At 45.4% G+C, this 25554-nt stretch overlaps 1 protein-coding gene across 7 annotated transcripts in view; it reads right to left on the bottom strand.

Annotated features, from left to right (window-relative positions):
• Positions 1–538: 538 nt before the first annotated feature.
• The window catches only part of SMG7 (SMG7 nonsense mediated mRNA decay factor), a 69427-nt gene continuing 44411 nt past the window's right edge, over positions 539–25554 (bottom strand). For 4 of the 7 annotated variants that reach the window (XM_029080551.2, XM_039914400.1, XM_039914399.1 and 1 more), the window contains 18 exons: positions 24683–24754; positions 23766–23916; positions 22946–23081; positions 18648–18810; positions 17735–17891; positions 15342–15412; positions 14302–14362; positions 13016–13135; positions 11741–12167; positions 9225–9369; positions 7968–8353; positions 7268–7639; positions 6417–6566; positions 3879–3959; positions 3070–3229; positions 1978–2148; positions 1727–1875; positions 539–1138 (listed from right to left, as the gene is read on the bottom strand). In XM_029080551.2, coding sequence (XP_028936384.1) covers positions 1025–1138; positions 1727–1875; positions 1978–2148; positions 3070–3229; positions 3879–3959; positions 6417–6566; positions 7268–7639; positions 7968–8353; positions 9225–9369; positions 11741–12167; positions 13016–13135; positions 14302–14362; positions 15342–15412; positions 17735–17891; positions 18648–18810; positions 22946–23081; positions 23766–23916; positions 24683–24754 — 3086 coding nt within the window. In that variant the 3' untranslated portion in view covers positions 539–1024. Of the gene's footprint in view, positions 1139–1726; positions 1876–1977; positions 2149–3069; positions 3230–3878; positions 3960–6416; positions 6567–7267; positions 7640–7967; positions 8354–9224; positions 9370–11740; positions 12168–13015; positions 13136–14301; positions 14363–15341; positions 15413–17734; positions 17892–18647; positions 18811–22945; positions 23082–23765; positions 23917–24682; positions 24755–24983; positions 24990–25554 lie in introns of those variants that run through there. The other 3 variants (XM_029080554.1, XM_039914401.1, XM_039914402.1) reach the window with 3 other exon arrangements.

Here is a 25554-nt window from a genome sequence, read left to right as displayed (position 1 = left end):
GAGGGGTGTGCGAGGAGGGGGGGGAGAAAAAACAAAAAACAAAAACACACTGAAAGCATCTACCTACCGATTAAAATGGGTCAGGCTGTGAATGGTGGGACCAGCCTGCCTGTGAGATTGCTTGCTATGCTACCGTAAAGTGTGCAGGAATCGAAAACGTGAATCGAAGAGTCCCCGGCCCGGCCCCCGGCCCCCAGCCGCAGTCGCCCGCTCATCGGGGAGAGCGCCGCCGCCGCGCACGCGCTCTGGGTCTCGCCTGCGACCGAAGCACCCGCAGAGCACAGGGCTCTTCCCGCTTGGGGGCTCCCGGCCACAGAGGGGCCGGCCGGAGCCTTCCCAGGGAAGGGCCGGGCTACGTATAGCCCACGGGCTCCCCTCCGCTAGCCGAGGAGCTGCGTCTCCACCCGGGCCTCCGCCCGCCTCGTCCCAGAGCAGGGCCCCTCGCCGCTCACGCTGACTACAAGCACATCTGTGTATGGAATTCAGTGTGGTCTCCGACTACCGAGAGAGCGATCACACTAATAACGATGTTTAGGAGTAATTTCAACTACTGCATTCTCAGTCGGCAAAGCAATCGTTAATGGATTCCTATTTTATTCCCCCGAGGGGGAAAAAGGATCGAGAAAGTTCTCATTGGCTTCTCCCATCTGCCTTCCGTTCTCAGCTTTCCCTTCCCATGTGGCTGGGGACATGCACGATGGAGAAGGTGAGAGGCGGTGATATCAGGTAACTGAGTGACTGAGTGAGACAAACAGCAGCTCCTCTCTCCCTCCGGTGAGCCCCGGGGGGACGGGAGAGTTCCTGATGGTGGTTTTTTGTTGTTGTTGTTGTTGTCGTTTGTTGTTGTTGTTGCACTGCAGACATTTCGTGCACACTCAGCGGGCCGGTGGAACGCTTACACCCTCTCGACGGCAAGAAACAGAAAAGAGGGCTGCCACCTGCAGGGGACTGTGTGGGCCAGTCCTGCAAACCCAACATGCCATGGTTTATGGAGCCTTCGTTCCCAAGGATTGCCACCTTGGCCTCAGTGCGGTGGGTTCATGGTGCCTTGTCCACGCTGCTGCTTCTGCTTCTGCTGAATCAACAGCTGCTCCAGGGCCGAAGGTCCAGGATGCACCATAGAACTGGACCAGATGGACTGAAAGACACAGAGTGGGTGAGGGCAGGCAAACCTACGGGTCTTTCAGAGAGGCCTCATCCACACACACTCACACGCGCTCCACAAATCACATCCATCTCAGAACCCCACTTGCTGCCTAAATATAAAGTCGACTCGTGAGGGGGAATCTGAACCCACACTGAACCCAAAGGCCTTTGCACTGAATTTCTTCTCATCGAGTGGCCCGGGATATTCCCTTCCAGAGTCGGAGACGGAGCGGTTACACCGATCAGACCTGAGCGTCCCTCCTCGGGACTCAGGCACATCAGGATGCTTCCGGTGAGGAGGCAGAGGTGACGAGGGATCTCCTCCAACTTCTAATGAAACCAGATCCTGGCCACCACCTCCCGCCACTCTGCTTCATCGCCACTAAGACTTCTGACCCGCCTAAGAACTGGGAGAGGCAGAATAAGGGTTCTGGGCCCTTCCACGAGGGCCTCCTTTCTCACGTCCACAACCATTTATTCGAAAGAAAAAAATAAAGAAAAAGGGAGGGTGGGGGGCGGGCAGCAAATCATGCTGGCCCGGAGAGGGATGGAGCGCCTCCTGGTCCCGGAATGCACTTACCTTGAGGCTCTCCATGAGGACCGCAGAGGAATCCTCCATGGAGGGGCCGTGGCCCGTCCAGGTGCCGCTTGGGTTGCCGGCCTGGTGCCAGCTGCTCTCGGAGGAAGATGAGGTGGCGGGGAGATACTCAAAGCCAAATCCACCCATAGCTACGGGGTCAAGGGAGAGAGAAGTTGAGAATGGGGTGGGCCAAGGGACGGACTAGCTGGTGGGGCCCAAAACATCCCAGAACCAAGTAACCAGCCCCTCACCTGGCTTGTCCGTTTTCCAACGGTCTGCCATCCTCCTGTCTCTGTTATCTGGGGTTCCGATGGGCCCAAAATTGGAGAATGGGGCAGAATTATGGTTGTGCGTCGGAGGAGAGCTTGGCAGGCTGCTTGGATTGGAGGAGTGGGGAGACTGGCTGGCTGGTGTCGAATGGTCTGGTAAAAAGCGTGAACGCATCATTAACCGAGCGCTGTTAGCAACCACTTACTCTTACTGGCCACTCTGTTAACTGGCAGAGTGCGCATCTCACAGACACAAAGTCCTTCCTGGTCACTTAAGGCACGAGGCGGCTACTGACAATAGCCTTGGGACTTCTGACTGCTTGCCCCGGTCAGCTTAAACTCACGTCACCCGGTGGCAAAAATCAGGAATCTAATTCAGACCGCAACTCCACCTGGGGATGCATGAAACAAATAACACCTTACGCCTACCTCAGGACAGGTAGGCCCTGCTTCAGCAATGGCAGCAAGCCCACCCATTTTCTAGAAATGAGAACATAAAAACTGTGCCCAAATTGAGACCTCTTGACAGATGGAAATGGGAACTGCCAAGAAATATTTTAAAAGTTTCAAGTTTTATCCTCACTGTTTTTCTGTAGAACCTGTATTCATAAACACACTCTAAATGACAGATGAAATGGCAATCTCACTGCAAGCGAGCACCTGCTCTTCTTTATCTCACCACGAGCTCGGCAAAGAAATAAAAATAATCGTGGGATTTGTTAGGCACAGACTTGGTACCAAGCACTGTACTGAGCGCTGGGATACATACAAGTTAAGCAGGTCCGACAGTCCCTGTCCGTCATGGAACTCAGAGTCTAAGTAGCAGTGAGAACAGGTATTGAATCACCATTTAAAGCCCAGGCACAGAGAAGGCACAGAGAAGCTAAGTGACTTGCCCAAGGTCACACAGCAGGCAAGTGGCAGAGCTGGGACCAGGACCCAGGTCTTCAGGCTCCCGTCTCCCTCTTCTCCACACCTCTCCCCACCCATCCTTCGCTGGCAGATTATCATGACAGATGCCCTGAATTTCTACAAAGCAGTGCTGAGTGTGTGAAAAAGGAGTTTATGCCCTACCTGAACTGGCTGGAAGAGATGGAGACCACGGTGTCCCTTCGAAGAGGGAATACAGCGACGTCTCCTGGTGGGTCATGGAGGGATTCAGCTCTGCTTTTGTGCTGGTATTTAGGTTTTTCCCATATACCTCGTTGAACATGCTGTTATTTGGATACCTTTCCTGAGAGATGAAGAGATAAGGAGATGAAGGTTATTTTCAGGACTGGGAAGGCAGGAAACTAAAACTGGGTACAGTTACACTATGAATGCTTAATGCTAAAATCTGTTATAATGTGCCTTTGCATGGATTCGTTCCTTAAATTTTCTGTAGAGAACTTTCTCCCAAGTCACTGCTCTCTCACAAAAATAATCACCATTTCTGCTCATTTTCTCCTTTACTCTTCTAGAAGCCTTGTTTGAGCCCAATGCCAGCCACCCAAATAAGAAAGCAGTAAAGCAATAAAGAGTGAGAGCAAGGCTTCGCCAAAGCCTGAAACATGGATAACTCATTACCCAGAAATGCTAACCAAGGGCTAGAACTAACAACAACCTTCTGTCAGAAAGTCTCCACCTATTCCAAACAGCGATGCCAAGAAAAAGCACCATCAACAATAAAGAGGTCAAAATGAGGAATGGACCAAAGGGAGGGAAAACAGACACGGGGAGATGGTAAAGCAATGCAACAAATGCCAAAAAAAAGAAAAGCCCCCAAACGCTGCAAACTACATTAGTTGTGACTGTTGTCTGGGGAATACTAATGTTTAAGACTCCATGACACTTTATAACTGCCCACCATTCTGGCGCAAAACCGAATACTGAACTTCACGTACCTGATTGAGAGAGAAGCCAGTGAGGGACAGGAAAGAGGATGAGTGAGACATGAGCTCAGAGGGTTTCTCCAACAGGGACTTCTTCAGAGACGCAAAAAGGAAAGACGTTGCAGTTAGTCCTTGCACTTTACCCTCCTGCTCAGCCTTGAAATACTGCCGGATGGCAAACAAGAGTAAAAAGTTGCCAATCGGCCAAAAGAAACCCAAGTTTTTTATTGTTCTATGAGCCCAAAACGTGAACCGATTGGAAATATGACTAACACCTGCCCAAGTGTCCCCAAATGGAAACCTGCTACTTTCTTGGCAACGACGATCTCATCGCCATTTGTCACTAGGCGGATCCCCCTTTTCCGCTCCTCCTCAGATCCCCCCCAGCTACCCAAGACGTCCTCGGGTGTGGGGTCTGCCACTCCATTTCACGTCCCCATATCCGGGGTCGAGGTACCGATGCCGACTGGGCTTCAGAGAGAAGTAGGGAAGGCCTAGGGCACCTGGCAAGACGTCTGTCCTGAATACTGGAAAATCCCAATCATTGGGAAATGGATCTGCACTGAGCCCTTTCTGGGCCAATGGGATTTCTGCAAAATGGGAGCCGTGGAGAAACTCACCTCCACAGCGAGTGAGTTAGTGAGTGAGGGGCCTCATGGGACCGGGCACTCCACACTGAGCCTGTCTGCCCAGACCTCCTGGAGACTTCCAAGAAGCTGTGGAGGCAGCTCCTTCAGCTCCAGGCTCAGACAGACAGAGGCAGGAACGGAGAATGGAACAACAACAATGACGAAAAAGGAGATGGGGTTAGGCGGCACCCGCAGAGCCTGCTTTCCAAGGAAAGGGGATACCCAGAGAAATGGAAGACCCCAAATGGGACATGACTTGGTCTGGGGCCTACAAGATGCTTCATAGCATGTTTCTACTCCAAAGTAAAATGCCGAATCACTCCAGGGTTTTTGTAACTAAACCAAATAATGTCAAATCTCCTGACACTTATTTGCCAACCTCTTCTGATCATGGATGTCACAGATCACCATACTTTGCTAATAAATTAGCATTAACAACTTGAATACCATTAGTCCTAAAGTAATTATGTTCTAAAGCAGGAGTATGTCACCTCGTAAACCCCAAATGCCTCAGAGAGATTAATACCTGTGTACACCACAGGGGTCTAAAGGAATGGCAGGGGAAAGAAGAGGGGAAAAAAGAAATGAGGAGAAAGTGGGGGAGGAGAAGGGGAGATGATGACAACGTGAAGGACAAAGGAGAAAGCCGAGAGAAAGCAAGGAAACCCAAGTGCCACTACAGTATTATTCAGTTTAATGACTAGTACTATGTTTACTCTGATCCCTGGTGCTCCCTGTCCCCTGTGATCCTGGTAGAATGGGAAGGGCTGATGAAATTGCTGTGGGCTAAAACATGTTTCAGACTTCTCTGCAAGGTCAGACTCAATGCGGCTGGATCCAGGAATGACAAAATCGAAATAAGTAAAATCAGACTCGGGCCCATTGGCCACCTTTAGGGCCGGAGTGAGTGCAACGGGGAGGTGGAATTGGAGAGGTGCCAGCCTTAGCTTCTCACCCCACCCTGGCAGGAAGGGAAACGGTGGGGGCAGGCAAATTGGGGGAGCGAAGGGCGGCGTGGAAGACCCAACTTCCTTCACCCCTTACCCTTTTAGGCCTCCCTCTAGCCCCACAGCAACTGTCCATACAAACTTGCTGCTGTGGCCCGAATCTCGAGGAGAAAAGTCACCAGCTGTCCCAAAGGCTTCTTTAGGAGCCTTTGGGTTAGGGAGAGAGTATAGCTCCTAGGGGCAGTGACCTAAAGTGGGGTTTGTTTAACGTAAGCTGAACTGAAGCCTGTGATCTGGTCTCGGAGAGTAGTTAAACAGCAGGGATCGATCTGTTCTTCGACGTTTTCTATCTGTTGGGAGGCATGTGGCGGAGAGGCCGTGTGAGACACCATTCACGTTCCGAGGCCCTTCTGCCTTTCCCGGTCCCTTAACAAATGGATGTCACACCGTGAGAGATATCCAGCTGTCCTTTGAAATGACAGAATCCGGCACAACTCTCAAGGGATGTGACTAAACCAGTCGCCTACTTACCTTCTTTCAGTTTTGGATGACCCCTCTCTCACTGCTCTATAACAATACTCGTTCCAGATCTGTTTAAGTGCAAGTCAAGTTTTGGAGCATTTCACGGAGAATCTTAGGGTTCCTCCAAGACCGAAAATACGCCCTGGAACTCCCTTGGCTCAGATGTCACCACCCTTCGAATAGCCACTTAACTTCTCTTCCTCCATCCCCAGCCCCTACGTGTGTTAGAGTGCTATGATTTTATCTTTTCTGAACTCGTAAACCTAAGATCTTAGAAGAACTGGAGTTCGAAATGGGTTTCTGGGCTTGATCCTTTACTGCGGGGGGCCAGGAGCTTAGCTCTGAAGCTGCGAGGTGAAGAGGGAACCCCAAACTTCAGGGGAAGCAAACAAAGTTTCAGAAGAGAAATAAGGGTTAGCGCAAGAAGCAGCAGAACTGTGTCAGATACATACAAAGAGGCTTCGTCCAGGAAGGGAGGCGAGAGGCCCCAGTAGAGCTGGGTATAGATCGGGAGGGTTAGAGAAAATCAGCTCTTCCTCTTCCTCCAAGGCAGCCAGACTCTTTACCAGGTCCGGAGGAAGCAGAGGGGAGCTCTTGGGGTCCTAGTGACAGAAAGGAGCACAGTGAGATGCATTAAGGGAAAAGGAGGGAAAAGCGAGAACGGGAGCGGCCAGGATATGGACTGTAACAGACGGAAGACAGAAACGATCCTAAAAAAGGCTCATGCAAAAAAGCACAAGGCAAAACAAGACTAATGAGCGGAGAAGGAGAAAAGGGAAGCAAGACGAGACAGGGAAAGGCAGACGGATGATGAGCTCAGATGGACACACTCGGGATTTTATCTGAAGGCACGAGGCAGGGTGATGTGGCTAGTGAGTAAGAATGTTCAGTACACTTCAGGACTGGCAGGGAGTGAGCTACCCTAACGACAGATGGCCCCACCTCAAAACCACAGCGAGGAAAGTTCACCACATCCCCGTGGCCTTCAGGAGGAAAACTCTGATTTAACCAAGGAAGTGATATGGTAACCCTACTTCCACACCTTTGGTACCATTCCGCCATGGGGCAGGTCACTTCCAGTTCATTAGGCGTTGCTGTAAACCCTCCTGACCCGTGCAGCCCAGCCAGGCATCGCATCTTTTGGTCACGAGTCTTCGACGGGCCACCAGTCTCTGGAATCAGCTACCTTTTTACCCGAGTATGCTTTGCGAGGCGTTTTTACGCCCAGAGCTTGCTCTGAGCAGGCCCCAGGACCCTCTCTGTACACCGCATTTGCTGCTTAAGGATCCAAGAGCATACTCACCTCAAATGGCATCCTGGACACAGGCTCCTGCTCTGAGCGGAAGACTCCCGGTTGGCGTTTGCCCCTCCGGTCTACAGTGGCTTGCTGGGCCATCAGTGGGCGATTATCCGTCATGCTGTAGGTGGAATCCCAGTAGAAATCTGGGACTTTGACTTCTGAGGGGTTCTGGTTATATGGCTCCATGGGAAAAGGCTTCATTTTTTTCTCGAGAGGCTGCTGTTGCATCACAGGAGGTTGCAAGGACTGCTCAAACAGTTTTAGGGGGTCCTGGGTCTGAAGGTAGTAGGACTGTTTCACAGGCAAGATCTTCCCTAACGGGCCTGGGACCTGAGGTGGGTTCCACAGCTGCTTGGCGGCATCTGTCTGAGGGTACTGCAAGAGAAACCCACGGCACCGTGATGCATAATAGGGACGAAACGTCAGAGGACTCAGGGGCTTCAATAACACCCGAATCTCCCCCTTCCTCGACACTTTGGGATCTTCCAGACCTCAGCCTCCTAAGCAGAAAGTTCTTTCTAAGGCAAGAGCCGAACGCCAAACTGTTTCTGTTCCCACTAGCTCGGAGCGTCCCCGACCCAGTGCTGACATTATAACGACAGCACCACGACCCTCCAATTTCACTCACCGACGTTCAGCAGCTGTCTACGGCCGCTGGCCGCTCGTCGGAAGGCTAACCCCAGTGCTCCGCGCGGGAGTTTACCTGCTGGAATCCCGAGTGGTGGGGGGGGCTCTTCCCAAGGCCCTGCACGGCTTTCGTTGGGGACTGCTGCTGCTGCTGAGCCAGGCCCTGGACCTGGAGCTGGCTTGCGTTCTGTGCTGTCGGCTGAGCTGGTAACGAGGGGAGGGGTGGCTGGGAAGGTGGCTGTGGCTGCTGAGGTCCCTGGTTCATCGGCCCTGGTCCAGAGGGCCGTTGCTGGCTGTAAGGAATGTGGGACTGTTTCCCAGCTTGCACCTGGTTTCCTGCTGGAGAGTGAGCTGTGGGCGGAAGAAAGGTTCCAGGGACCGAAACACCAGCTGGGAAGGTGTAACCCGAGCTCATAGAGAATGCCACAGGAGGGGGGATCACGTACGCTGGGGGCGGGAACCCTTTAAAAGACAAAAAGACAAACAGCTTTAGCCCAAGAGAAGTACCTGCTGGATGCCACATAGAACAGTGCAAGAAAGGGCATTTTGTTACTTGAGGTTTACAAACCACTACACTTAACTGAGTAAAAGTCTTGGTATGGGTGTGAGAGATTAGGTGTTTTTTCTTTTTGCTCCAAGGACTTAGGCGACTCTTTTGAAAGTCAATCCAGCAGCCACGCTGCTCCCAAATTCTGATGACAGTAAGTGATAAAACCATAAAGCTAAATAAGGAAGCGCTTCAAGGGGGTTTCTAAGGAAAATGTTATTTCTGCTGGTAGCAAAAGCTCATGATGTTGTACATGAATTTACATAGAAGCATGACGGAATTTTGTTCCAAGGCAGAAGAGATCATGTTCCTTCTGACGTTTCACACTTACTGAATTTGCTCTATAAACATGCTTGGAAATTCTGCCTCTTCCATGAGGCCTGGGAAAGAGTTTCAAGACTCAAAACTTGTGTTACAGAGTTTCAGACAGCCTGCACGGTAGTGGTTAGGGTGCCCCCCAACTGCCCCCGCCGGTTAGTCCTTCTCTCTCTCTCTCTCTCTCTCTCTCCTCCTCCTCTCCTTCACATTTTTAAGATCAGCTGGGATTCTCACAGGGACAGCAGGGCTCCCATTTACTATCCGGTGATATAAGTCCCTGTAAAACTGAGGACTTTTAATTTGAGCAGACCGAAAGCATAAAGGGAGGACGGGTGGAGAGGTAGGGGGAAGGAGTCATAGGAGCCTACGTACAGGGCGAAAACAACACCATCACCACCACCACAACCCCAAAACAGTGCTCCATACTGTACTTTCTGTCGGTGTGGGAACTTGAGCCTAGAGTTTTACCTGGCCTGCTGGGAAGAGGAGGGAAGGCTCCTGAGTGATGAATCGGGATGAACTGAGAGCTGTTCGCCTGGCTTGGAGTTGGCGTGACTGGGGTCTTCCTGGCCTCAGACACTGGGGTCTTCCTCATCTCTGCCTGGGATTTTACCTACAATGCAAAGAACCCATAGGGAGATCATCTTTTTGCCAAGTAACGCTCTCACTTTAAATCATCCACCCTACACCTCAATCTTAAACTGGAGGATAAATTTTGCAGAGGAGGAAGAAATAAAAATTCATTATCAATCATCATCAATGGTATTTATGAAGCACTTACTATGTGCAGAACACTGTATTAAGCACGTGGGAGAGTACAACAGAATTGGCAGACATGTTGCCTGCCCACAGGGAGTTTAAAGTCATTCATTCATTTAATCGTATTTATTGTGTGCTTACTGGGGGCAGAGGACTGTACTAAGCACTTAGGAGAATAGAACAATAAGTGAACACAGTCCCTGCCCAAAACGAGCTTACAGTTTAGAGGGACAAGCTAGAGGGTGAGACTGACACTGATATAAATAAATAACTCAAAGACATGTACATAAGTCCTTTGCTTTGAGGGTGGGGCAGACATCAAATGCCCAAGTCATCTTCCAAGAGAAATAACTACTCAAAGGCTTGGCCGACACCCAGCCAAAGTCCTAGGATGCAGACAGAACAAAGAACATCTAGTCCAATGAAATACAAAACTGAAAACTGATATTTAATCCACAGAAAAGAACTAGGCTCCTGGTGTGTAAACTTATTAATGATCATTTTACTTTTATAGAATCACAGTGCACTGCTTCTCAGGCTATTGAAACAAATACAAAACTTTAATCACTTCATGCAGGTGTAATTTAACAGAATTAGTGGTTTGAATGAGCTCAAGTGAGTAACCAGCTGATAGAAATGAGTCATTCAAGTGGTTTTTACGGCAGAGCTTTACGAAAAACTCTTGGAAAGACTTGGAAAAAACAAGTCAGGATTAGCCCTGAGGATGCTAACTCTTCCTCTGAACCTTAGTCCATCAGCCTAAATAATGGCCTATTCAGACTCACAGCAGCCATCTCCACCTGCCACAGGTTTGCAGGGATCTCAGTGATTCTACTAGAAATCTAATACAACCAATCCGGTTCTTTCTTCCATTTGTAACAACAGCTAATCTGGTCCCCAGGCTTAAAGACCCCAAACCAAAATTCCTAGGGGTCCTAACTAACTTCTTATAACCGAAGCTGATGTTGGGCATTTCCACAGGGCAGCATGACAAAAGATGGATACTGGCTACTCAGGGTGTGAAGGCATTAAAACTAGAGGCTCACTATCCCCCCCCTCTTTTTTTAATGGTATTTAAGTGCTTACTTCAAGTGTCAAGCACTGTTCTATGCACTGGGGTAAATACAAGCTTAATCAGGTTGGACACAGTCCCTGTCTCACTTGGGGCTCATAGTCCTCCACTACAAAACATTACAGAAATGGACAGAATAAGAAGCAAATGCACGTCTCCTTGCTCTTAAACCTAAACTCAAAGGCTAAGGTGAAGGAGCAGATGAGCTTAATTCGCTAAGCAAGGCACATCCTCAAGTGTTCACACTTCAGCTATTGGGGGGTGGGGGGGAAAAGAGGGTGAGAAGAGGTATGCTAAATTAAGCCCATCTATTTCTCTAATTTGTCAACATCCTAGCCTTACCACTAACTCTTTCCTTAACTTGCCTGACTTGTTCTGTGGTGTATTTATGACCTACCAGTTTTCTGCCTTTGCCAAATGCCAGGTGGCATGTGAACTTTTTCGGCCTCCGCTTCTCATACGATACCGAACCACGGAAACTCTTCTTATTCGGGAGTATGATTCAACTCAATGCTGCTTACTGAGCATTTACTATGTGCACAGCACTGTACTAAGTGCTTGGAAAGAGTACAATACAAGAGAGTTGGTACACACATTCTCCGCCCACAAGGAGTTTACAGTCTGGACAGACTACACTACACCACAATTTAGTCTAGAGGGACTGTAGACAGTCAGCATAGGACGTAGGGAGTACCCTCCTGTTCTTACTACATTTATTCCAGAATGCTTGCCCCTAATATCTAACTGTTCCTTAAAAAGCATATTGACACCACTTAATTCTTTCCCTCTCGATCAACCAATGGTACTTATTGAGTGCTTTATGTATGCTGAGCCCTGTACTAAGCACTTGGGAGAGTACCAGAGTTGGTAGACAAGTTCCCTGCCCAAGCTCCCTCCTAAGTTGTTCCTACTACAAGCTAACACTGCCGTTCCCTCAAATTCCCAACCTGAACCCTCAGTCAATATTCTTAACCAAAACGTTGAGATACCGTCATTCGGCTGAAATAATCTCAGGCAACCCTCTGAAGAATAGAACAATCCATCAGAGCTCGCCCAAGTGGAATTTCTCAACAAACATGGACATATCTTGCTTCCTGAATATGCTCTCTTCCCTCCCAGACAGACTTACTCCCTGATCACTGCTGGGGCTTACCTGCACTGCCACATTCTGCTTTCCTGCTTCCTGCAACTTCTCCATGGTGCATTTCTTGGTCTCGTTCTTTCTTTTGTTGTTATCCTTCTTTATATCATTCTTGGTGATTGGTAATCCTTTGCTATAGTCCCTTCTCACCTCTTTGGGTGCATAACTTCTTCCTTGCTCTCGGTTTAGCTCTCGGGGCTTGATGTTTTCTTTGAAGGTAACCATCGGTTTCTCTCCTGTGTCACAGTTGTTGCTTAGATTTCTGCCTGTAGACAGTACCGATTTGAGTCCTGGGCTCCCATCTGCAGGCAATGACTCTACAATGGATGTTTCTTGCAGTACAAGGTTCTCTTTGGTTTCACTGGGGTCTTCTAGGAACAGTTCTGGGATCTCTGTGATAAACAACAATTTTCCTACCTCATTTTCACACTGAATCAACCTTAAAAAAGAAAAAATATCAGTGAAAAATGCAAGTCAAATAAATAAAAATGGGGGTTTGGGATCTAATTCCACACTAAAAAATAGCAAGCCATTAATGAAAGAGAGTACATAAATTAATTTTTACACTTTCAAAATAATTCAAATGTAACCTGGAAAGAAACCAGACTCTCAACCTTTCGCTGACCCACATTAGTGACCGCTCTACAATAAAATATACTCACACAGACTAGCCCCATCCCACTCTCCACCTTAAAAAAACCCCTAGCAAGGTCACTATCATTGATGCTGTACAATGTCCTCAGGCATAAATACATGGTCCTAGAATACAGTGAAAACTCCATATCTGGTCTCAAATTCTAGAAAACTCAGTCATCCATAATTAGACATATTTATGTAAGACAGTTCTATAGATAGGTAAACGCTTATGAAAAACCACAAGACTGAATTCTACAAATGACACTGCAGTGTAAAAGAGATCATAATGTGAACACAAATGGATAATTCCATAAATACAGACCTTTTGACTTTAAGAAAGTGGTCACTGAAGCATCTGACATGCTATCTGTGGTACTTTCCAATTCTTTGATTTTCTATGTAGCTCAATTTACAAGTGAGACAATAAATGTAATGTAATGGTAGAAGAGAAGAAATTCAATGATCCAAAATACCCCAAATAGCAGGACTGGATGCAGTTTCTGTGCATTCCCATCAACTGAGTTTTTTTAGCTTTACCCAATAAATGAATACCAGCTTGCTCAGGGCTTTTCATCACTACCCCAAAACTTACAGCAACACCTAAAAAAAACCTGATGGACTAATAAATGGACTAGGGAGTCCTGCAAATACCTTGGCTGATTATCTGCAATCCACTTGCCTATAGAGATCAAACGCTGCTGTCGAATTCGCCGCTGCTGGCCTTCCTTGTCTTCTGTAATCCCCTGGTGGCCTTTGGAGAAATCCAAGTTTCTAGAGTTGATGTCAACAAAGAAAGGAAAATAAAATTAGCCTCAGGTCAACAAAATCGGCTATGCCCCGGGTAATGTGATTAACTGGAATGCCTTCCGTCTCTTGCAATACACTCAACTGGACATGACTGTTTCCAAATGACTTGTTCAGCTCTAATAGGTTTGACTAAATTATGCGGAAAAGATGAGTAGGTCACAATGCACTGATGTCAAAGAGCCATCGTGCTCATCTTAAATTCTCTTTCCATTTGGAAGATTTCAAATTAGGCCTCCATACCTTTGTATGGTAAATCCCCCCACCCTGTCATCTCACCATTTAGAAACCTGAAACTTGGGAAACTATAAAGTTGGCGATTTGCCTACAATCACGAGGCCAAAGCTGTGGTAGTGTTAGGAATTCTCCCAGCACCTGATTAGATCACACACTTATGAGCCGGTGAAAGAAGTTCGTACTTTATATGTTCTTTTAAAATCATCTCAAATTTGTAAATGATCAAAATGATTGCTGGGCTTAAAACCAAGACCTTCAATCCCCCACAGCCACTCACAAACTCTTTTGTGACCGTGCAGCAAAGTATACCCAGAGTTGGATTTGAGCCATGTAATAGGTTCCTTTAGCAGCTAATATGTTCAAGAATTCATTCACATGTTCAGTTCAGGAGGAAAGAAGGCACACTGGACTCAGGTAGGGAAACCCTTTGTATCAATACCGAGGTATGCAAGTAAAAAAAAAAACTGGCTAAACTGTGGTATATACATGTTTTGCTTTTCCAGTTTTGCTTTAGAGCAAAAAATGTTCCATCGGGTCACAAAAAAATTCCCAAAGTAGGGATTAAAACTAATGGAAAAACAAAAGAAGACAAAAAACAATAAACTGCTTGTGTGTAAACTCAGTTTTCCTCTCCCAGCTTCCCAAAATGCCCACTTCTGGTTATCATTTCCACTTAACAGAGGACAAAACATCCATTCGATAAGGGTTGCCACAAATGAGAATAGAAGACATTCCCATCTCAGACCTACTTTTCACTCATCAAATTTCTCTGGATGGACCTGGATGTTCCCTATACTGCAGCCATCTGAATGAAAATAGGAGACTGCAGAAAGCAGGCCAGAGATTCTCCCTAATGTAGCCCCTGCTTGTTTTAGTAACCTGAGTTTGCAACTTACCTGAAAGAAGGTCTCAGAGCCAAGAATCCCTGTAACTCAAACTCCTCTGGAAGAGGGGTAGCTGTAGAACAATTAAAACAGGAAATCCGTCAATCAATCAACAGCTATTTATTAAGCACTTACTGTTAGCAGAGTTTTGTACTAAGCATTTGGGAGAGAAAATTCAACAGAGTTGGCAGGCCGCATGTGCCCTGCCCACAAGGAGCTTAGCGTCTAGAGGGGGACTCACTCAATATTCCCATTGCCATTCACCGCATTTGCTGATTTGCTGATCTGCAGCCCACAGTTATCCAGTTTATTAAATTAACAAATGATGAGCTATTTCATTTGCCTTTTTTCCTGAGAGAGGACCACAGTTACACAGCCGAGAAGCAGCATGGCCCAGTGGATAGAGCAAGGGCCTGAGAATCAGAAGGACCTGGGTTCTAATGCCAGCTCTGCCATTTGTCTGCTCGGTGACCTTGGGCAAGTCCATTCTCTATGCCTCAGTTACCTCATCTGTAAAATGGGGATTAAGACTCCTTGTGGGACAGGAATACCATCCAACCCGAACTGCTGTATCCACTCCAGCGCTTAAGTACAGTGCCTGGCACATAGTAAGCATTTAACAAATACTGCAATTATTATTACTATCATCATTATCATATCCTGCTCATTCACTCAGTCGTACTTATTGAGTGCTTACTGTGTGCAGATCACTGTACTATGTACTTGGGGAAGTACAATACAACAATAAACAGTGACATTCCCTGCCCATCACAAGCTTACAGTCTAGAGTGGGGGAAGACACACATCAATACAAATAAATAAAATTACTGATATGTACATCTGCTCCACATCCCTGTTAAACTGTGGTGGAGACAAGGAATAATTATGAAGGCTTTTCTCTGATTTTAATACATTCAATTCTAATATACTCAGTAGAAATAGTTATGTGAAAAGTCTCGAGCCTCAGAAAGGGATAGAATTTCATTAGGCAGCCCCAAATCTGCTTTGACCTTGATAGGACCACTGTTAGAACCAAGGGGGGGAGACCTTACCATTAGTGTTGGAGAGATCTTCTTCATGAGGCTGGAAGCTGTTTAGAAGGGAAATCAGCCAGGGCCAAATACTGCAAATCAAGAAGACCATTTAGATTACCATGTTATAACACAGGTTAAAATGCAATGCTTTGCTGCACCGATAAACCGGACTAAATCATTTCTGACAGTCCTGAGCCCGAAGATTGAGAGCCCCAAGTGGAAGAGGGTTAAAGTCTGAGCTGACTAAATTGCACCTACCCCAGTACTTAGCACATAGCAGACACGTGTCAAGAACAACCCCCTTTAGACTGTAAAAGCTCACTCTGGGTAGGGAACATCCCTACCAACTCTTTTTATTGTTATTTTGTACTCTCCCAAGTGCTTCATACAGTGCTTTGTACACAGAAAATGCTATGAATGTATTGTATTGCTCTGCACTCAGATAGTACTCCATAAATACCACTGATGATGGATCAGAATATTACAATTATTACTATAAAGGCTATCACCTTAAGGAGGAGATCTTTTTCTTCTCCATACTGGACACCTGCCCCAACCAACCAACCCCGAATCATTTTTTCTTCCAACTGGAGCTGGTTCATGTTGCAAGCACTCCATTCATCAGATTGAAAAAGACTTCTGAAAACATTCCGCAACCTTACCTGCTACAATTTTTTTTTGACTAGCTGACAAAAAGTTCATCATTTTATTTTGTAAACCCGTCCACCCTCTTCCCAGAAGGTACCACGGTGTTGAAAAGCTGAGTAATAAAATTTTACTAAAGGCATTTCGGAATGTGCCGTACCCAAAAAAAAAAAAAATACGGAACAGTTGCAAAAGAAATGTTAATGACTTTTAGAGCTTCTAAAGAATAGGGATGGACACAATGTCTTCATGCAAGAAAAGTGAGTTTCTAAGACTCTAGGCTGTCAAGAGGTATTATATTATTAATTTGCAGATAAATTGCCTTACTCTGCCCTGGATTATCGATGTCTTGTCTTGGACTAATTTGCTTTCTACAAAGGAAAATATCCCTTGTATTTCACATATTTACTTAATATAAAATAGAACCTATTCTCTAATAAGAAGGAAACGGATCTATAATTCAAAAGGGTAAAGTCTAGTTAGAAGTTAAAGATATTTGGGTTACCAAAGGGAAACAAAATCGGACTTACTAAAAAAAAATTCTATTTTCTAAATACTTAGATATTTAAATATTCTAAATATTCCAAATATTTAAGTATATTTAAATATTCTAAATATTTCTAATATTTTCTAAATATTCTTGGGTCTTAATTCCCACCAGTGTATTCTCTCCCAGTGCTTAATAAATATAATTAATTTATTGGGTGCTCTGCACACAGTGATACTCAATAAATACAATTTCCGCTACTACTACTATTTTAACCAGGGGCAACATTTTACCGTTGGGATATTAGGTGATAAGGAAAAACCACTTAGATCCTGAAAAATCAGACTACAGAAAGACCAAAAAGAGGACTTGGCATCCAGAGGAGTGTGAAATCCTAATCTGGGCTGGCCCTGACATTGTTTCAGTGTGACCTCGCGTCCCAGCAAACGCGACAATGAAGTAAAGAATAAAAAGTCAGGAATGTTCTGAGGCTAGAAATTATTTGCGGCGTGAACTGCCAACACCATACCCACTCCAAATATCTTCAACTCCAAGAAGTTAGTTCCAACTGCAAGGCAATACCATTTTTTTCTTTGACCAAAACAGCACCTATCTCCTCCTGCTCTTTATCTACCGACCGCAGTTCTCAAGATGTTTTCTTAATAGGTATGGGACACAGGCATGAAATTTTACCTTTGTGGGGTTTTTTTTGTTTGTTTTGTTTTTAAGACTGGAAATGCCTTTTCCTCCCTCTGGCAGATAGAGGACATAACTATGGGGGGAGGGAGAGGGATTACAAATCCTTATTCTTCCCATGAGGCATTCAAAATAAATGGAATAATCGCAATACAAAGAAGTCTTCATTCACTTCTAATTTCAGAGGGCCAAGAAAACAAAAAATGCCTTTTGCTGTTCAAATATTGTGTCTTGGAAGAGTTTTCACAGATCTATGAGTATCAAGTAGGGAAGCAGCATGGTCTAGTGGAAAGAGCAGGGGCCTGGGAGTCAGAAGACCTGGGTTCTAATCTTGGCTCTTCCACATGTCTGCTGTGTGACCTTGGACAAGTTACCTCATCTGTAAAATGGGGATAAAATCCTACTCCCTCCTACTTAGACAGGTGAGCCCCCATGTGGGCAGGGACTGTGTCCTACCTGATCAACTTGTTAGAACTTAGAACGGTGCCTGGCGTTTACCAAGTGCTTAACAAATATCATAATTAATCAAATATATCAGGACATTCTTAACTCACACAAGTTAACCAATTTTTAAAATACTTACTACTGTCTTTCGTCGACCACTGTCTCTTGGAAGACACTGGGTCTAAGTTTCAACCAGTCCATCGAGACCTTGACTGCAGGAAGGGGATACGACCCCCAGGGCCCCTCCTGGTAATCATTCTGGAGTGGACACTTGCACAGGATTCCAAGAAAGGACACTTTCAAAAGCAAGACGGGAAGAAACTATCAAGGTTGTGAAACTAAATATCCTTCCACAGAAAGCAAAAGCAATTGAATAGGAAATACTCTGGACACCTGTCCCTCTGAAATGATGCATTTTGGATCTGCATAAAAAATACAGAGCCCAGTTCTGCGTTCATACTGGAGGAAATCTAGGCTTGTGGGAGATAGGGGTTTAAGCCACTAGAAAGAGTAATGCCACTGCTGGGTACCCACTGCTTGCCTGCCACTGGCTGAATTCCTAAGCTCTCCCTGGGGCAGGGCAGAGTCAGGGCATGCTTGGCCATGTCCGCTCTGACTCTGCCCTTTCCGGGTACAGCTTTCTTGCCCTTCCTAGCAAAACCGCTCCTGCCCAGCCCAAAACCTTGACTCCCCAGGGCAGCCAGTCCCACCTCCCCTTCCCTAGGCATCAGTCGGCCTGGCCAATGGGCAGGAGACAGTGCAAGGAAGTGTGGGGAGCTGGTGATGCAGGATGCTCTTCTCCCAGCTGCTGGCAGGGACTAGGCCTTCCCTGGCACCAACGGGAACATTCAGCCCAGTATGTTCACAGTCAATGAGGGGGCGGCAGAGGAAAAGGGAGCCTGTCCCAGTGGGAACTTGCAGTCTCCCAAGCAGATGAACCGAAAGAAACAAACTGCTCCCTGTTTACAAGGGAACCCGGGGATGATCCGCTTCTAATTCCAGTTCGGGGTGAGCCGAGAGCGCAGCACAACCACGCGCAATTCCACACTCACTGAAGAGGGCCAGGAGCTGTGTCCAACAGAGCTGCTCGTCCTGGCTATAACTGGGCGGCTCTGTCTCGTTGCTAAAGTCACGTAGGTGATGAAGCTGAAACAGGTTAATGACTGTGACGTGAACTAGCTGCTGAGAGTTGAAGGCTTTTTGGAATAGCAGCCTCTGTGTGGGAAGAAATAGAAATATGGAATTAAGTACAGCAGAATACTACACTTGAGTGTGACTTTAAGAGAAGCGGCGTAGCTTAGTGGGCTTAGAAATCAGAGGACATGGGTTCTAATCCCAGCTCCACCACTTGTCTGCTGGATGACCTTGGGCAAGCCACTTAAGTTTTCTGTGCCTCAGTTACCTTGTCTGTAAAATGGGGATTAAGACTGTGAGCCTCACGTAGGACAATCTGATTACCCTGTATCTACGTTGGTGCTTAGAACAGTGCTTGGCACATAATAAGCGCTTAACAAAATACCATATTATTATTAACTACAGCTTCACCTGAATTCACTTCATTCTAAGTTTCTCCTGAAACACTGTTCTCAATTTAGAAGCTCAGCAATTCAGAGGTACAACTCACTTAAATCCCACCAATTGTTTTAAAGTTAAAATTATGTTTTCCTAAAGAAATGAGAGTTCTTCACTGAACGTGAGAAGGATGGCTTTAAGGGGCCAAAATTACTTTGTCAGTCTGTGCATGGGATTTAAGAAAAAAAAAAGTTATGTGCACTGTGAACTCGTGGGCACGGAATATGTTCGCTTATTGTTATATTGTACTCTCCCAAGCGCTTAGTATAGTGTTTGGCATAAAGTAAGCGTCCAATAAATATGACAATGAATGAATGCAACCATTAAATATGGGTGACCATCACGGGGAAGCTGCAATGCATTTAAGGAATGCACTCACACTAAAACACTCTTAGGTCTTTTAATGTGGGCAGGGAATGTGTCTGTTATATTGTTGTGTTTTACTCTCTCAAGCGCTTAGTAAGCGTTCAATAAATAAGACTGATGTGAAGTTTGCCTTAAATTTACTTTTTTCTATACGTCATAAACCTGAAGAAACGAATTTGGGTGCAAGGCTTATTAGACGAGTACACTGTAAAATACAGAGAGAGACGTTATTACATTGACAAGAACACAGCCATGCCTGACATCTTTCCATGCTAAGTGGAAAAGAACCCTTTGTAAAATTCATAATCATGCAAATTTAATATTCCATACTTTGTGCTCCGGTGTTTTCTAGGTCCATATGAATAGGAAGTATCTTCTTTTTCCTCCTCTTAAAACGTCCCAAAATGCCACTTCCTTGCCAAGCATCCTCTTTCCTAACCGAATCCCTTTAGGCTTCTCCACCTCCAATTCCAGCAGACCAACACAGGTTATTCCCCTAAGATTCAGGTTTCCTGAAAGTACTTCTCACTCCAGGCTATAGGTTCCGCCCTCTCCAGGAAGTTTATCTGCTACTAAATCAATCCCTCGGTTTCTTGATGACGAGGAAATCGGTTACCAACCTAGACTTTGAGCCCGTTGTTGGGTAAGGATTGTCTGTATTTGTTGCTGATTTGTACTTTCCAAGGGCTTAGTGCAGTGCTCTGCACACAGTAAGCGCTCAGTAAATGCAATTGACTGAATCAACACTGAACTGAGTGGTGGAGTAGCTGGAAGGGTTTGCCAACAAGATGAGGATAGGGTCTTTAAAGAAAGAATATGGCCTAGGAGAAAAAGCATGGGCCAAGGAGTCAGAGGACTTCAATTCTTATCCCAGCTCTGCCACTTGCCTGTGTGACCTTAGGCAAGTCACTTCAGTTCTCCATGCCTCAGTTTCCTCATCCCTCCACCTTATGACTGTGAGCTCCATATAGAAACTACTCTTCTATCTACCCCAGTGCTTAGTACAGTGCTTGACACATATTAAGTGCTTAACAAATACCATTGAAAAAAACAAATGAAAACAGGAACCGTGAGCTTGATGGGGGACAGGGATTGTGTCTGAGCTGGTTATTTTGTATCTACCTCAGTGCTTAGTATAATGTTTGGTACATAGTAGGAATTTAAATACTATTATTACTATTATTGTTGTTCTGAAAACCTGAATTAGGGGAGAGAAACCTGGGTTCCTCCCACCCTCCAAGGAACATTAGATCTGTGTAGGTGACAATGAAGCTTGGAAGGAATGAAGCCTGCCTTAGGGCACTTAGAAATGCCTTCCCTAATGCTGGCCACTTCCTGAAGCCAGCTTGCCTGAGGAAGGCTGGCTCTTGGGAAACTATTCCATGTTAGGATTGGACGTAATATGCATCTTTGGGGAATTAAACACCAAGCACTATTACAGGTTTGATATGACCATATCCGAAGTGATTATCTTTAATTTGTCCCAAGGTTTTGCTTCTCCCTTCTTCAGTCTACACTACACACTTACTGCACTGATCGTCTTCTTGAAGACTCTCATGGAACACATCCTTCCACTCCCCAGAACCCTCCAGTGGCTAATCTCACTCTGCATCAAGCAAAATCCCCTTTCCATTGCTTCGAGACTCTCCACCAACTTTCTCTTACACACCGCAATCTTATTCTGCTAGCCCCACCTCGAATGCTATGCTCCTTCCAAACTCACTGCTTAAGAGAAACGGTGTAGCCTAGTGGAAAGAGTACTGGCATGAGAGTGAGATGACCTGGGTCCTAATCGCAGCTCTGCCATTTATCTGTGTGACCTTGGGCAAATCACTTAATTTCTCTGTACCTCAGTGTCCAAATCTGTAAAGTGGGGATTAAATCCTACTCATTCCTAACTTAGGCTGTGAGCCCCATGTGGACGGGGACTATTTTCAACCTGATGATCTTGTGTCTACCCCAGAACTTAACAGAGTGCTTGACACATAAGCACTTAACAAGTACCTTTATTGTTATTATTATTAATAATCATTACTGTCTTTACCTTGTTCTGGACTCTGCTGGTTCCCCACTGCCACTACTCCCCTAGCCTGACCATCTGAAATCATCCCAAACCAAGTCCAGGGGCCAAAGCTCTTTATATGAGACAATTCTGGATGATACAGAGAGACTACATAGGATACTATTCCTTTGGGTGAGAAGACTCAGCTAAAAACTTGGAAATATTTTTCAAAGACAATTTAATTGGGGAGTGCTTACCCACTTAACTCCTCTTAGTTTAAAAAGGAGAGGATTTCAAGCACAACTTTTAGGTGAAAAAAATTTTAATCTGTTGATGGTACACACTGAAACCCTGAATCCAGAGTTTCAATTTTAAAGCCATCTCTTCCTTTCAGAAAGACTGTGACCCTTTCCAAGTATGACAACACTTTCTCCTTCGCCCCAGCAAAACACCTACATGGCTTTGCTGGAGGGCAAACATCTTCTAAACATAAGTCACATAGAGGGCTTTAAAACGAACTATGAAACTGTTTCTAGCAATACATGGCTTGCTGGCCCCTTTGTTTCTAAGCAGTGACCCTTTCCATTCAGAGACTTCGAAACTTCTGGACTCAGACACTAAGGGTTTCAGAGCAGGGACCAGCCCACACCAGAATTGTAAAACATACCCAAAAGATTTCAAGCAATAAGTACTCCCAATAAATACAAAGGAAAGCAATTTAAGAGACTAGTTCAGTGGCACAAAACAACAATTTTCAAAGTAGAATTAATCTCCTTTCCAACATATGCCTCAGAATCAGGGACGATCGGCTGGAAGAAAATCCTCTTCATTTTCAATCGCCCTTCTCAGGAATCCCCCACAAGAAAAAATTTACTGCCGCTCCCGGCAGGCTTCAGGTTCAACACTCGTTATCAAACATCGAATGGGATGGCTGACAAGGCACTTCCTGAATTTCACAAACCGAAGTGAGACTTTGATGACTGTGATGACACTGGCCATGAGTACAATGGCTCTTAAGAGCAGCACGTTAGGGGTCTGGGCGAACCCTGTTAAAGAAACCCACCCAAGGCAGCATGCCGTGCTTGGATATATCCCATCTAGCAGCAATGCAGTCTAACTGCTTTTGGGCTTTCCAATATAATAAGCAGATTGCAATATAACTTGCTTCCAAATAAGTCTTCTCATTAGTTGGAGCTGGCCAACGAGTCTGTAAGCTCACCCTGGGTAGGGAATGTGTGCAATGCATGTGCTTAGTACAGTGCTCTGCACACAGTAAGTGCTCAATAAATACCATCCTTCGACTGGTGGGCCACATCAGGGTATAAAAATCAGGGTGGGTTTTTTCCCCCAAACAACCCTTGGGTTCGTCTCTTGTGATCTAGAATTAACTCGAAATTTTCCCACTCTGACCTTGAACTGTTCTTCCAACTTCTCTCGAAGAGGGCTCAGCTTCTCCAAGCTCTTACTCAGATACACGTGACCATGGAATTTAATAAAGGCCTTGATGAAGTCAGATACACCCCATCTGGTTTTCACCTCATCTCGGCTGTAAATCAAGAAAAACTCATCAGCCGTCGGCAGCAAACCTATTAAAAAATTCTACTTAGATAAATTATACAAAGACTCAATATAGGACACAGAAATGTGCGGCCAAATACGGTTAGGAAAGAAAAGACAGGCAGAGGGTGTGTTCTGTGATAATGACTGCCTCCTTCTCCTCCTCAAGAGAAAGGCCCAAAAGGAAGCAGAGACTTATAATGGGCTTTCCACTCAAGAAAGGTTCAGACACTGTGGCCTTTGTTAGCATAAACACACATGAAAAAAGATCTCCACTTCACTGTTCTGAGTTGTCATGCTGAAAACACTTTTTCCACTGCTTCACGTATACAGTCGATTTGGACTGGTGCTACTTATTGGGAGATCTGAACAGCTATGTTTAATGATTTTGTTCCCAAATGGGGTGCTTGCCCCGGGGCTCTGAAGCTAATTTTAATCCCAGCCTGCTGGTGGTGATTTAAAGGAACCACCACTCAGAATCCTAAACCACCAAGCTACCACGATCTGGATGTCGTAATCTGAAGGAGGTCAGGGCCTCACCCCTATAGGACAACCATAAGGAAGGGTGCTGCTCTCCCCGCCACCTCTCCAGAAGCCCCCCACAAAAATACACAGAGGAAAAAACCCAGGAGCTAGTGGGAAGCCAAAGGACTCCAGAGAAGTTCAGCTTCACCTTTCCAGTGCTTTAGAAAGTGCTTTTTGAAGATTGGTGGAGGCAGCTGGGAAAGGGAACTTCACAGCAATGCTTCTGCAGTAGTAGAAAATTGTGGTCAGGTGGTCTCCTTTGGAGGACGCTAGAATCGCCAACTGATTGTAAGGCTGACCTAGAGAAAAAAGTGACACACTTACTTAGGGAGTTGTCAAGAACTCACCTCAACCCTTGCAACCCAAGATGAGTCTTTGACCACCCAAATTTTGATTCCATTCAATACACAAGCTCATCAAGTTCATTTAAAAGTTTCATAAGTCTGCATCACCATAAACACACACTTATGGAAAACAGGTTGAAAAATCACCTAAGGCTAAGTGTATTAACAAAGATATGGGGCACTGAAAATCCAAACTAGATTTTGGCTACTTAATATACTGTTACACAATGTCATTTAAATGGACAAATGAGGATAGAACTAAATACCTGTTCTCATTTCCTCAATTCAAGTTACTGTAGTTACCAAGTAAAGAAACACATTAGAAAAAATGACAAAAGCAATTATTTATATACTATGGTGAGAGGAAAAAGTGACTACATTCCTGGAGAAATGAGGGATTGAGAGGGACTGACGAAGTAACACGGTGGAACTGTAGGCAGTATATCTAATAGGTCTCGTCAGGGGTACTCATTTTAATAAGTGATTTAAAATAACACCGGTCACCACAAAGAGTCATTCCAGTAGAAAGGATTACATCCTTCGAAGGAAGCATCATCTGACTAACATCATATATTAGCATGAGTTACTAAAGTAAGAAATCTGTGATCGACTTTTCTGGGAAATGTGCAGAGGACAGACACTTCCTTATTACTCTGAAGAAGGACATTCATGTTGAGATGTTGATTTCATTAATACTTAAGTGGAGGGGCCTTACACTCACCATTGGAGGGGACAAGCTGAGCTGCGTGTCTATAGTAGGACTCTGCCTGGCTGGTCTGGTTTCTATAACGAGCTGAAAGTTGGAAAAAGGAAGTTCAGCAAATGAAACCCTAACTTCCCCAATCCCACAAACTGCCTAACACTCTAAACTCTGCAGATTATACATGCATTACAGTTCACTTACAACTCAGGAGAGATAGTACATAGAGGTCAAAACAAATTAACTGTAGGATTATGACTGGCGTGTCCATTCTGGTTTTACTACTTGGGATGCTGAGCACATAGCCAACTTTAAAGCTTACCTAGCCCTCATTTTCAGGTCTTCCAGTGTCACGCACCACCAGTTCCCATTATGGACTATGCTGGTGACCTGGAGCCAGCCCACAAGAAGGGGTAAATTACATGGCACTTAAAAACAAAGCAAAACAAACAAAAAAAACCAGAACAAAACACCACTATGCACTTTGATCTAGCAACCTTGTGTTCCTTTAAGATCTCAAACTACAAAATGATTCTCAAAAATGTTTTATACCCTTTGGGTACATAATTAATGTGTACTAAACTGACAGAGAAACAAAGACAACTCTCAAGCATGCCAGGTATTTACCCTCTCCTGTAGATTACAGAACCTAATAGTAGTTCTGACTTCACCCCTACAGGAATGATCTAGGGCTTGAAGGAGCCTCGATACAACTCCCTCCTTTGCTATTTCAGGACAGTCAATACATAATCCTAACAGTTAATTTGCTTTACAACACTCAAGTCATCTTTAAAGAAATAAAACAAATTACAGGATGAAACAATAGATATCATTCGATGCATCCAGTGAAATGCATACAAAGGAAACATGAATTCCTTGTCAACGAGCATCTC

Source organism: Ornithorhynchus anatinus, chromosome 16, assembly GCF_004115215.2.
Source record: "Ornithorhynchus anatinus isolate Pmale09 chromosome 16, mOrnAna1.pri.v4, whole genome shotgun sequence".
Lineage (NCBI taxonomy): Eukaryota > Metazoa > Chordata > Mammalia > Monotremata > Ornithorhynchidae > Ornithorhynchus > Ornithorhynchus anatinus.
This window is presented reverse-complemented; position numbering and strand designations above follow the sequence as displayed.